The sequence below is a fragment of the Drosophila arizonae genome, chromosome 3, assembly GCF_054131065.1.
Source record: "Drosophila arizonae isolate 15081-1271.41 chromosome 3, UAZ_ARI_1.0, whole genome shotgun sequence".
Taxonomy (NCBI): domain Eukaryota; kingdom Metazoa; phylum Arthropoda; class Insecta; order Diptera; family Drosophilidae; genus Drosophila; species Drosophila arizonae.
In genome coordinates this window covers 17139603-17151322 of record NC_142923.1, presented here as the reverse complement: position 1 = coordinate 17151322, position 11720 = coordinate 17139603, and the positions used below count along the sequence as shown (strand labels likewise).

The 11720-nt window shown below is 35.6% G+C and overlaps 2 protein-coding genes and 1 long non-coding RNA gene across 3 annotated transcripts; all 3 read left to right on the top strand.

The window, feature by feature from the left end:
* The first annotated feature begins 2688 nt into the window (after positions 1-2688).
* c-cup (calcutta cup) lies at positions 2689-3585 on the top strand. Its single transcript, XM_018002242.2, has 2 exons — positions 2689-2888; positions 2945-3585. Exons 1-2 carry the CDS (start codon positions 2846-2848, stop codon positions 3511-3513), a joined length of 612 nt encoding a protein of 203 aa, XP_017857731.1. The 5' UTR covers positions 2689-2845; the 3' UTR covers positions 3514-3585.
* A 1863-nt stretch (positions 3586-5448) lies between these two features.
* LOC149269795 (uncharacterized) lies at positions 5449-6722 on the top strand. The gene is made up of 2 exons (XR_016269205.1): positions 5449-5873; positions 5975-6722. It is a non-coding gene; the product is annotated as an uncharacterized LOC149269795 (long non-coding RNA).
* A 993-nt stretch (positions 6723-7715) lies between these two features.
* LOC108609481 (Gustatory receptor 22e) lies at positions 7716-8958 on the top strand. The gene is made up of 2 exons (XM_018001201.2): positions 7716-8748; positions 8806-8958. The coding sequence occupies exons 1-2, from the start codon at positions 7753-7755 to the stop codon at positions 8956-8958; spliced, it is 1149 nt and encodes a 382-aa protein (XP_017856690.1). The 5' UTR covers positions 7716-7752.
* Positions 8959-11720: the final 2762 nt, after the last annotated feature.

The following is an 11720-nucleotide window of genomic DNA, read 5'->3' as shown; positions in this document are numbered from 1 at the left end:
ATTTGCTCCAAGCGGGAGGGGTAGCATCCACACTTGCGTGGCTTCCCTATCCTGTACAGACAACCAACAAGGATCGCCATGTCAACGCCTGTCAGTGGCTGGAAGTCGACACACTTGATACACAGGTCATTGAACCTCGAGATGTACAAAGAAAATCATTATTATTATGATACATATTAATCTATTACATGTGTCCCCACCTAGCGCCTCGCTGCGTACCCCAATTAAACAATCCACAGAGCGATTTAATTGAAATATAGGCACAGCATGAGTCCTCCGTCGTCTGAATTGCACAAAGCCCAACAAGGACGCCTCTCACTAGGAAAAAAAAATAAAAATGAACAAACATTGTAGACGAAAAGAAAAAGTTAATGCGAGCAGCTGTCACGCTGTTTGCTGGCAATTGAAAAGTTTATTAATAACCTAAATCGTGCTGGCAAAAAAGATTGCGTTAAACTAAAGTAATTTATGAAATTTTTTACAATTTAATTAAATTATGAATTCAGCGCACAAAACGAATGCAATTATATTTAAACAGCATGCAAAATATGTTTTTATATTAAATTGAAGCAGGCATGTCAAGTAGCGCTGGCTGAAAATACCCTGTAAATATTTTTATATTTAGATATTTAGATAATAGATAATAAAAATAATAAAAATTCAAAATATTTTCAATTATATTTCCTGCAATTTCAATATGTACAGGGTATCCGCTTTTGTAATCATTTTGCAATTGTGCCATCAACATTCCAGCCGCAAATAATCCTCGGGCCATGTGATCGACGTAAGCGACGGCGTATACGTAATATAAGCTCTTCTGTAGCTGCTCCACGAGTGCATTAAATTCCAACCGAAATCAACGTTATGCAAATTTAAATTGCAGCATAATGCAATGCAAGCTGTTCAACAATTTCGCTATGGGATTATAGTATTTCTTACTCGCAAGATGAGTCACATATTGAAGCAGATTATTTGAAAATCATCCATGTTAACATAACTACGATTACGAGGATTAAACGTATATTGGCTTATGTCTTATATATAGCTTATTCGAAGTAAGTTGGATTGAAACATTAAATAATGAGAATATATTATGTAATAAGCAGTATTATTATTCTTGGTATGTTTTACATTTAATATGCTTACAGAATCATAATTATAAAATCAATCCAGGCAAAATTAAATTCACCCAACATAACAATATACAACTATTCACAAAATGTAGTTTAAAGCAGGGTCTCAAATATTCGTTAGCCGAACAAAATACCAATTTTTCGAGCTAGCTTCTTTTATCTTCCCTGCGGCATTATAAATATGTATGTATGTGTGCCAATTTGTTGATGCTGGTATTTTCGCTCTATATATGTATGTGTATGTTTGTGTGTACACACTTATACACAACAGCCGACAAAAATATTTGTTATGAGAATTTTAAGTCATATTAAAGTCCAATTACAACCAATTTCATAAACATGAAAAAATGTCGATTTACGGCAAACCGAAGCTTGAATACGCTTGACTTTATTACATTAAAAAAATCGAATAAAAAAATAATAATAAATACTAAATAAATCATATAATATAAGATTATAAATAAATAAATTAAGAATAATGCAGCAATATTAAGTAAAAAATAAATAAATTAGAATATCAACGAATAATTCTTCCGCCTAAAAACTAATAATATTTTCTAAAACAACAAACAAGTCAGCTCCACTAACGACAAACCATTTAACAAGAAAAAAATGATTAAAAATATATTTGACTACCCAAATGTATCAGGAATATATAAAGTCCGCTCCCTTCGCTTCATTCCATATCTTCAGAGAAAATTATAATATCGTCGACAACTGCATGGCAGCAAACGGAATGACAGCAAACGCCCAGATGAGTTACAAACACGAAAATGTTTTTAAGTCCTCGCTACATATGCGCACACATATGGGCAATAAAGTTAATGCAAATTGCTGCCGAAATGCGAATATTATAAATGAGACTGTCAGATGGCATAACAGCAGATGAACCGAGCAGTGCCTTGGCTATACGTATGCGCATTATTAGCCTGTGGATTACGTTGACGTGTGTGTAAGCGTGTGCGTGTTTGTGTATGCGTGTGCGTATGCCACACGCCAGGTGCTATCAAGTTGCCCATATTATAATAAATTAATTACATTGAATGGCGTTTGGCGTTTACTGTTTGCTGTTTTCTCATATTTTTTCATATAAATACCCTGTAGAAACATAATTGTCAATGTTGGGTATTCTGGATATACTTAATATTGCGATTAAACTACATTGAGATTATCCTATACATATGAATATTATTTGAAACTTACATTTTTATGATATATCGATAAATATCGATTAGTTGATATTGCATTAATATGTGAACTTTAAGAAATTTTGTATTTTATTGGTAGTGAGAGTGAAGTAGGGAGGAAGGAGAGAGGAGTGAAAGACAATGAGACAGAGTGAAACAGAGATAGAGGCAACCAACAAGAGAGGGAGAGCCAAAAAGATTGGGAGAGACTTATAGAAACAGAGTGAATGTCAAGGGGAGAGAGACAAATAAAATACACAGACAGAGAGAGAGAAGAATTGAAAATAAATAATAATATAGTAGTATAGATAGTGCAGTACACGAATGCGCCCATTCGCAATTGCAGGGTATTTGTTAATCGTTCAAGACATTCGAATACAAAAAGACTCATCGAGAAGCCAGACACGAACAATAACAAAATTCACAAAATTTGATGTGTCACAATATAAAAATATTTTTTCCCATATATATACTATATGTATATAAATAAAGTAATCGGCGGAATCGAAAACACTACCCCATAGAATGTCGCCTTTGAAGGTGCTGCAGGCGAATTTCCATTACGCTAGTAAGTTCCTTGGCTAACCCATATCGAACGCACCTTTAAGCTATTGATTTCGCCAGCCAATTTGAATATATGTGCGGCCATTCGCTCGATTCGTCCTTTACTGAAGAGTCCCATTGCCCAAGTGATAATATCGTTTGTTGTGGGCTATTATGCCACGGCAAAGATTGCCCAGGTCTATATACTATACAGAACGCATGCCGGCAGCAGTCAAGCGAAACTGGATGATGAATCGTCGCAGGAAAATGATAGTCAGGACAGCCAGGAGGGCCAGGACAGCCCAACTCTGAATGAAGCTCCGTTGCCCAATGCACCGGATGCACTGCGTCTAACTCGGCTACAGCTGATGGCCTACGATGGCATGCGAGAGGGCGAACCGGTGTACACGGCGCTCAACGGCAACATCTATGATCTCAGCCCCTCGCGCGAGACTTTCCTGAAGCCCGGTCCCTACTCTCTGCTCGCCGGCAATAATGCCAATCAAGTGCTCAACATCGCATGCGGCTCAATGGGCGTGTCCACAGCGGATCTCATCCAGCGCTGGGAGCGCAGCCTGAACGCCGAGTTCCAAATCATTGGCCAGTTGATTGACAGCGACGATGACTCTGATAGCGATGAACTGTTGTAGACATGCCTTTTATCATTTTAGATGAATATTCATAATACCAAATAAAGTCATACATATATATGTATATTTATATGTACATAGATGTCCTCTCGTAGTATTATTCCATTCAAATTCAAGACTAAATTACGTACCCATTTACTCTTTATTACTTCTCCCACTCTTAACTGCTGAGTTATATTATATTCCTCTTTCTTATCAATAACTTGTAGAATATATTATAATGTATAAAAATCATAATTTTACTAAATACTCTTATATTGCATTATAGCTTCGATGTTTATATCATTAAAATTCTTGTTTAAAACATTCTTATTAGATTATTATTTTTGATTCTTAATGATCAATTGCCTAATAAGACTTATTTTAATGACCATTAGCTCTATAATGATTTATATATAATTAGCACAATGATCATTAACATTACAGTGGCTACAGTAGTAAACATTAAAGCAATTATTTATTATTATTATTTTTAGAGTGAAAGAAAAAACAATTATTTATATTTTATTATAATTAAAATGAAATAATACAAAAAATTAAATTATAACAATTATTTAAATAATTATTACTCAAAATTATTATTTAAACTATTACAATTGTTCTTAACATAAATGATTAATTAATGAAGCACTCACCACAGCAGCAGAAGAAAAAGAGGAAGAGGAAGAATGTCTGACCACCAGCAGGTCCAACAGGCAACTGAAGAAATGCAGCAGGGGTCCCTCCATTTATAGGGCGACAGCACCTTCGTTCACTCACAGACGAACTCAACTCTTGAGCCTCTCTCTGAGTCATTTTTCGATCATGGAGAAACAAGATGAGGTCTGCTACATACAGAAACACACACCAAAACGTATACTATAGCTGATCTCTAATATGCAATCAAGTCTCTACTATTTGAATATGATTTTTTGCTAATTTCGGCCAGCAAATATATATACATATATTGATCTATTCAGAATAATATAATGCTGATATTGATATCCATAACTAAAATGCCTTTTTAACTTATCTTATCTACGATATATACATACTTTGCTTGTCATACATATTTTCATCGAAATTTCTCTGCTTGAAAGCTCAGCTTGAATCACGTATTGAACACCTGCAAAGCTTTAAGAAATTCGAATTCGACTATAATCTGAGATGGTGTTTCTTAGTTGAAAGGACTTTCATAAAATTCCGTTTAGCTATTGACGCCTTTGCTTCATTTGAGCTCAACGGTTGGCTGACTTTGTGGCATGTGGCATGTGGCATGGCCCAAGTGCTTTAGCCATAAAATGAAAAAAGTAAAGAAAATAATGAAAATGTCAATGGCATCAACTAATACTTCGTTTCTGCTCAGCTGTAAACTTTTCAGCCAATAGTGCAAGAAGTGAATTGGCAAAAGAAACTAAAAAGCGGGACAGGTGATACAGGTGAGCCAGCCGAGGCATCAATAGCATCGGCTGCTACGCAGCTAATAAAATCAAAATTACTTTTTTCGCTGAGCAACAACGACAACAACGTAGCTGCCACAGCTACGTGCTTAAGTAGTTGTAAAAAAAAAAAAAAAAGTTACCCAAACAAAGTTCAAGCACACACCTGAACGTCACAGCGAAAAGGTGCGAAACTCAAGGCCCAACTCTGCCCTGGGCCCGCGCGCGGAGATAGAGCTAAAAAGTAGGCAACGAATGTTGTTTGATGTGTTCTCTTCGATTAAGTTTTAAGGCTTTCAGCAGGGTCAACAATTCAAAGGCGAGAGCATGAGCAAAATTAAGCCCAACACAGTTATATAATATATATATACATATACATTTGTATGTATTTATGGAAACATCTCTGCCTGTTTTCAAAATATATACATTTATATCAAAAGAAAACATCATAAATATATGTGTGCATGTATGTAGCTATAATAGCCCTGCACAAACCAAAGCTTTCATTAGACTCTAAATATAGTTCAATGGGATAATGGCGCCGCCTGCTTTGAGTACAGGGACATGACAAACAGAAGAACTATAAGAAATGAATATTTCGGTCGAGTACTAACGACTGAACAATACTCGCTTAGAGGAAAGAAGAAATACAGCACAGTATTAGGAAGAAGAAAATCATATACGTAATTAATATTTTAAAAAATTATAGACCCTAAAATTAAGCAATGACTGCTAGGATTTGATTCTAAGTTCTAACTTTGAATATTTTAATGAAATTTAATCGACTCGCTCTTAGGTCAATGACAGCTAGAGAATGTTTAAGATTCGATATATAACATTTTCAATTTTTATCGTATTTATCACATACATATATATATCACACATATATTTATGTATATCGTATCAGTTCTCAATTGCCAAACAGTTTTGCATCAGTCTAAGGTAAAGAGTTTTTTATTATTGAGTGAAGAGTCTATGTATATATCATAACTTGTACCTGTACCTCATTTTCTCATTCCTTGAATTTTATATACTCTTTCAAGATTTTTCATAGGATGCGGACGAAATACGAATTTGCAATAAAAGCCGATACACCCATTTCATTTTTACGAGCAGAGCTGCTTATCGAAGTCGTCATTAAATAGAATAGAAGGAAAATCTGTTTACCTATGGTGGGTGGCTATAAATAAAATAAATAATAAATAAATATATAAGCTGATAGAGAAAGTTGTTTGGTGCTGCTGCAAAAATCAAGCCAAAATTTTAACTGTTCTCGATATGCCGGAAATGTGAAAAATAAATAATTAAGTTGAAGTATGTATATATAACAAAATTTAGAAAAATTTATAGCCGACCTTCAATAAAAGCCAATATACGCCTTTGACTGTGTGAACGAGCACGGCAGCAGCTCTGTAAATAGGGCAATGTTTTACATCAAAGTACACATTAAATCCGAGACGATAATCACAGAAGGCATCTGGGGGCCAGACTGCGATGCTAACGATGCCTATTGCTGTACGCCGGGAATACAAAAAACACAATTAACCACGAAGCTGGGGAGCACAACAGCCCAACAGCCCAACAACCAATAGCCAGCAGCAAGCAGCCTACAGCTACCAGCCAACAGGCAACTGCCAACAGCTAGCAGCAACGGCCTATTTAGAGGACACAATCCCAGGCCCCAGCTCCAGATCAGGTTAATGTGACAGCGGCAGCTGTTGCCGTCGTAATTGCTCGACTTTTGCAAATAACACAGTTTTGAATATAAAGTACTCAAATAACATGGCCAAATGACACATTTGTACTTTGTAATTAGTTTCGCTCGCCTCGCATCGAGCTCGCATCGGCGCTGGGATTTGCCTGGCCAAATATTCAAATTTGCATTTCAAACTTTTCCATTCTATCGTACACTATTTAACGGTCAAAAGTTCCCAATTTTGATGACAACAAAAAAATCAATATTTGGAGTGAGTGCTTCAAGTTTAAAATGTTCCACGGATTTCTCTCTGAAATATAGGGTAAGCACATAGAATTATAGTTCTACTTTACTGTTATGCCTAGTTTAAGTAGTCTTATGCAATTTAATAGGCTAAGCCATTCCACATAATAGAGCAATTCGTATTCCATTTGCGTTATCAAAATTGTGGTCGTCTTTTAATATTATCTTTTGCTCTTTCAATATCCAAGTCAATCCCATTCTATTACAGCTCCTACTTAAGCTTATATTGACTTGATTTAAGCACTGATTTGACAGTCTTTGGTAGAGTCAAAAAGAGTAAAGGTGTTTTTACAAAAAACATCAATGTACGTATATGTTTTTTGTAAAAACACCTCTATTATAATGGTACATATATATGCAAACAGCTATAGAGCTATTGTAGTTGTGTATTAAAATGTATTGAGCATAGATAAATACTCTATATATGTAATCATCGAGTATTTTCTAGTCAAGCACTGCTAGATAAAGCTTAGTCAATAAGGAAAAGTATCCAAATTATGTAAGATATGCTCAAATAAATGAGATTATATTTACATATAAATTATTATCGATTTTTATCGATTTCAAAATAACAAAAATAATTAAAAATTAATATAGAATAGAGCTCATTCAAAAGCAAATACATCTACAAGTCTCTCCTATGGGTACTATATGTCAGCAAGCGTATTAGCATACCTACGACTGCTGAAGTCTAAGATTATCTTATATTAGCCACGAAATATCATATCATATTAGTGTAATTGATTTTCCCTTTGTTTGCTGTTCGCTTTGTGGCCCGCCAATTTAGTAGACCTTTCACATAAATTAGTTCATTCGGTTATAATGTGGCAAGCTCGTCGCACTTGGCGCCACAAATTCGCTCGGTTCAATCAGTGGGCGACGCTCTATAGCTCATGGGCTCTGGGTCTATTCCCATTCGTCTATGTGGCGAGCAGCAAAAGACTGCGACGCTCTAAGTGGCTAATTGCATATGGAATTATTGTGAATCTGGGAGTCATTCGGGTTTCCTTTCGCTACTACGGCGATACAGAATTCGTCGATTTGGCCGAGGTCTATCGACGTAATCCTCTGTCAGAGCAAATCAGTCAGATACAGACGGGTCTAAATTTAGCCACTCTCTTCGTGACACTCTTTCGCAGTTGGTGGCTAAGCGAGGAGCTCGGAGATGTTCTGAATGCTCTGCTTCAGCTCTATGAAACTGAATATAAGTCGTTGGATTGCTCAAACTTTGATAATAATGTTATCTATAAGAGCCTCACAATCTGGTTGGAGCTCATTTCGATGTTGTTTCTCACACTCGGATTCAATACGCCCATCAGCTACAAATTTTTCCTGGGTCTGGCGGCTACTATGGCGAATCAGCTGAGTATCCTGCTGCTGGGAATGCATTTCCATCTGGCCGTGCTCTATATATATCGTTCGATTTGGCTCATCAATCGGGAGCTACGAGTGCTGGCAAGACAACAGAAGATCAAATTTAGACGCATTCACGATCTTCAGGGGATTTACAGTCGCCTCGTAGCGCTCAGCACTCGATTGGCCTCCATTTACAGCTATCAAATGATTTTGTTCATGCTGTGCCTGCTGAGTATCAATATCACATCCATATTCTATATGCTCGTCTATAGCATCAGCCTGAAAAAGACGCTGACTTTGGCTTTGGTCTTGAACTTCAGCCAGGCCCTTGCCATTAACGTCTTGGACTTTTGGCTAAATATCGCCGTCTGCGAGCTGACTGAACGCGCAGCCGAAGAGACCTCAATCAATTTGAGGCTCTTCAATGATAGATCGACTGCTGATTCATGGCTAGATCGGAGTGTGAGTAACATCAGCTGTTTTATAGAAAATGTAAATAATTTTAAGTATTTTTTACAGATCACTAACTTTGCTTTATTTTGCACACATCGACGTCCCAGATTTAATTATTGCGGCTTGTTTCGTGTTAACAATGCAATGGGCTTTCGCATGATTGTCACTTGCGTGCTTTATATTCTATATTTGGTGCAGTTCGATTTTATGAATTTGTAAAATTTATGTAAAATAATATATTTATATATATCTTGATTCAGTTATTTATATATCTTGTTGCATCGCATGTAAGCTCTTTTGTTCTGACTACTGTTAATCATTTGAATAGACATTTTTAGCTATTTACATTCTATTATTAAAGCCTAGATAAATTATCTAATTATTCGTGCATACAAAACTCTATTAGCTCAATGACAACTGAAGCGAGAAATCAATAACAAAGTGCGACAGATGCTGCTAGGCAGCGAATGTTGCAGCAACATCGCAGGCAGTCGAAGCAGTGCAAGCAGCAGCATGTTGCTAAGGACCCGCAACATTTATGGTACAGCCTTCTCTCTCACTCTCGTTAATGACTAAGCAGTGCAATGTTGGCAACATGCTGCTGAATACCCCGCAACATTTATGGCACAGCCTCTCTCTCTCTCTCTTTCTCTTTAATGTCTTGTAATGTCGCCCTCTCAGATAAAATTGAGACGAAGCTTTCACATTATTCATGAAGTGCATGCTCCAGTGGCCTTTGTTTGTTGCAAGTTGCCGAAAAAAATTCGTATTGCGACGTTCAGGAGCCAGACAGTCGCATTTGCTAAACATGTGGGAAAGGTCAGAAAACCTTTTCTGCTGCTATTGCTGTTGTTGCTATTGCTGTTTCTGTTTATGAATTAGGGTCTTGGAAAAAGACGAAATTGATTTTGGACGTGATTGATTACGAGATTTATATTGCACGAAAGCCCAAATGGAAAATACTTTAAAGACAACATGGAATGTAAATGTTTTCAGAGATGAGCATATCTAATTAGATTATATTAGAAGATATCTAATCTAGAGATAATGACAGAAAATTGCCAATTATATATATAAGATTTAATCATACATCAATAGCACAAGCCAACTCTTAACTATAACAGTCGCAGATAATACATGAAAGCACAAATTATAAGAATGGGAATTCATATATACTTATATACATATATTATAACTAATTAAATGTCGCTAATATTAATTTCACAACCCTTTCGTATAAACTACCCCATTTGCTTTCGCACTCACAGGGTATTAAAGGCGACCAAAGAATTATTCGTCTCCAACGGTCTTGCTTGCCTAATTGGGCTACTAATTGGTTAAGTTGCCTTCATAAATATGTCCTACGAAAATTGACTCAAGAGAGAAAAAGTGAGAGTGCGATAGACAGAGAGACAGAGAGACAGAGAGACACAGAGAAAGAGCTTGATATATATATTTTTTTTTTAAGCAGCTTTACATATAAATTGCACACTTAAGCGCACAACTCTGGAAACGTTGAACTATAAAGATTAGAAAACTGCAGACTTATGTGAAACGTGACAGCAAAGGCTGAAGGACTAAGCACTTTCTCGCTCGCCAAAATGAAAATATTGCTACTGCAGAAGCTAAAAGCCTCGATAGGGCAGAGCTTAAAATATGCTCCAAACAACATTTTATACTTTTGAGTTGAGCTGCAATTGTAGAGAGAGAGAGAGAAAGAGAGAGAGAGAGGCAGAGAAACATAGAGCTTATTAGCCTTTTCCTGCATTTGTTTAAGTATCATCCAAACTGTAAACCCGAATAGACGATATAGAGCATATGAAATATGTATTTTTTTATATTTACATCATTGTTATATATGATGAAATGATGCAGGTGATAAAAACTTATAAGCAAGCAAATAACAATTAGTGTTGGTTAATATAGCTAATATTAGTTAATAATATCCATACTCAGATATATTACAAAATAGTATAGCAAAATAGTATAGTATATATAAAGACATATATATTTTATTTTATATTATTATTTAACTATTATAATATTATTATTGTATTATATATTTATTTTATATAAATATACGTACATATATACAAGTTTATTCTATCCATTAGTCATTTTTATGCGCCGCAAGACAGAGCTAAACCATTTAATTAATCATATTTAAGCCGGCTTAATGCGTAATGCACACACACCCCCACACACACACCCACACATACATACATACATATAGAGCAGCACGACGGCAGCTGAACTTGGAGGCAAGTACATACAGACAGTAATGTATGTATGTATGTCTAATAAATAGGAAATCACATTAAATAAGCCGCACAACCGAATGTTGACACCATTTTACGTGGCTTAATCTTGGTGCATTCGTCTGCCCGGGACTTCTTCCTGCCACATGACCTATGAATGAATTAAACCACACACAGATCTCTCACATGGGAAGCAGCAGTGGTGCGATAGAGATGTATCTTCAAGTTCAGAAATAGCTCCTTTGAACTGTCCATTCGAAAGAGCTAGTGAACTTAAAGATTAAGACTGATTCATCAACTGAACTTTAAAATTAAGAAATGTAAAGTGTAATGAATATATATGTATGTCTTACATGGGCATTAACATCATGGATATAATATTATAATAATATTCTGTTATTAAAAAATCAGTTCAATTTAACTAGTTACATCAAATAAACTAAAGAATTATTTTTGATAAGTATGTATGTAAGTAAAAAAAATTCCATTCGACAGTGATAAAGACTAATTAAAGAGAACAATGGGTATCGGCTGAAATACATTAGAGGTGCGCCTCATAAACTCTATTAATAATATTTGAATGAACCAGCTCAAATGAATACAACAATAATAAATGCTTAATTCATTTACTAAACCGAGTTACTAAATAAAATAATTTGAAACAGTTCACCACCTTCAAGAGGTGCAAGCACTAATTGACCAGTAGGATATGGGCAGGAACTG

What these genes read in the sequence shown, in the direction of transcription:
- c-cup (XM_018002242.2), top strand. Translation starts at nt 2,846, where the DNA reads ATGTCGCCTTTGAAGGTGCTGCAGGCGAATTTCCATTACGCTA. An exon ending in GGCGAATTTCCATTACGCTA is followed by an intron (nt 2,889 to 2,944) that starts GTAAGTTCCTTG and finishes TGATTTCGCCAG; the next exon opens with CCAATTTGAATATATGTGCG.
- LOC108609481 (XM_018001201.2), top strand. Translation starts at nt 7,753, where the DNA reads ATGTGGCAAGCTCGTCGCACTTGGCGCCACAAATTCGCTCGGTTCAAT. An exon ending in ATTCATGGCTAGATCGGAGT is followed by an intron (nt 8,749 to 8,805) that starts GTGAGTAACATC and finishes TATTTTTTACAG; the next exon opens with ATCACTAACTTTGCTTTATT.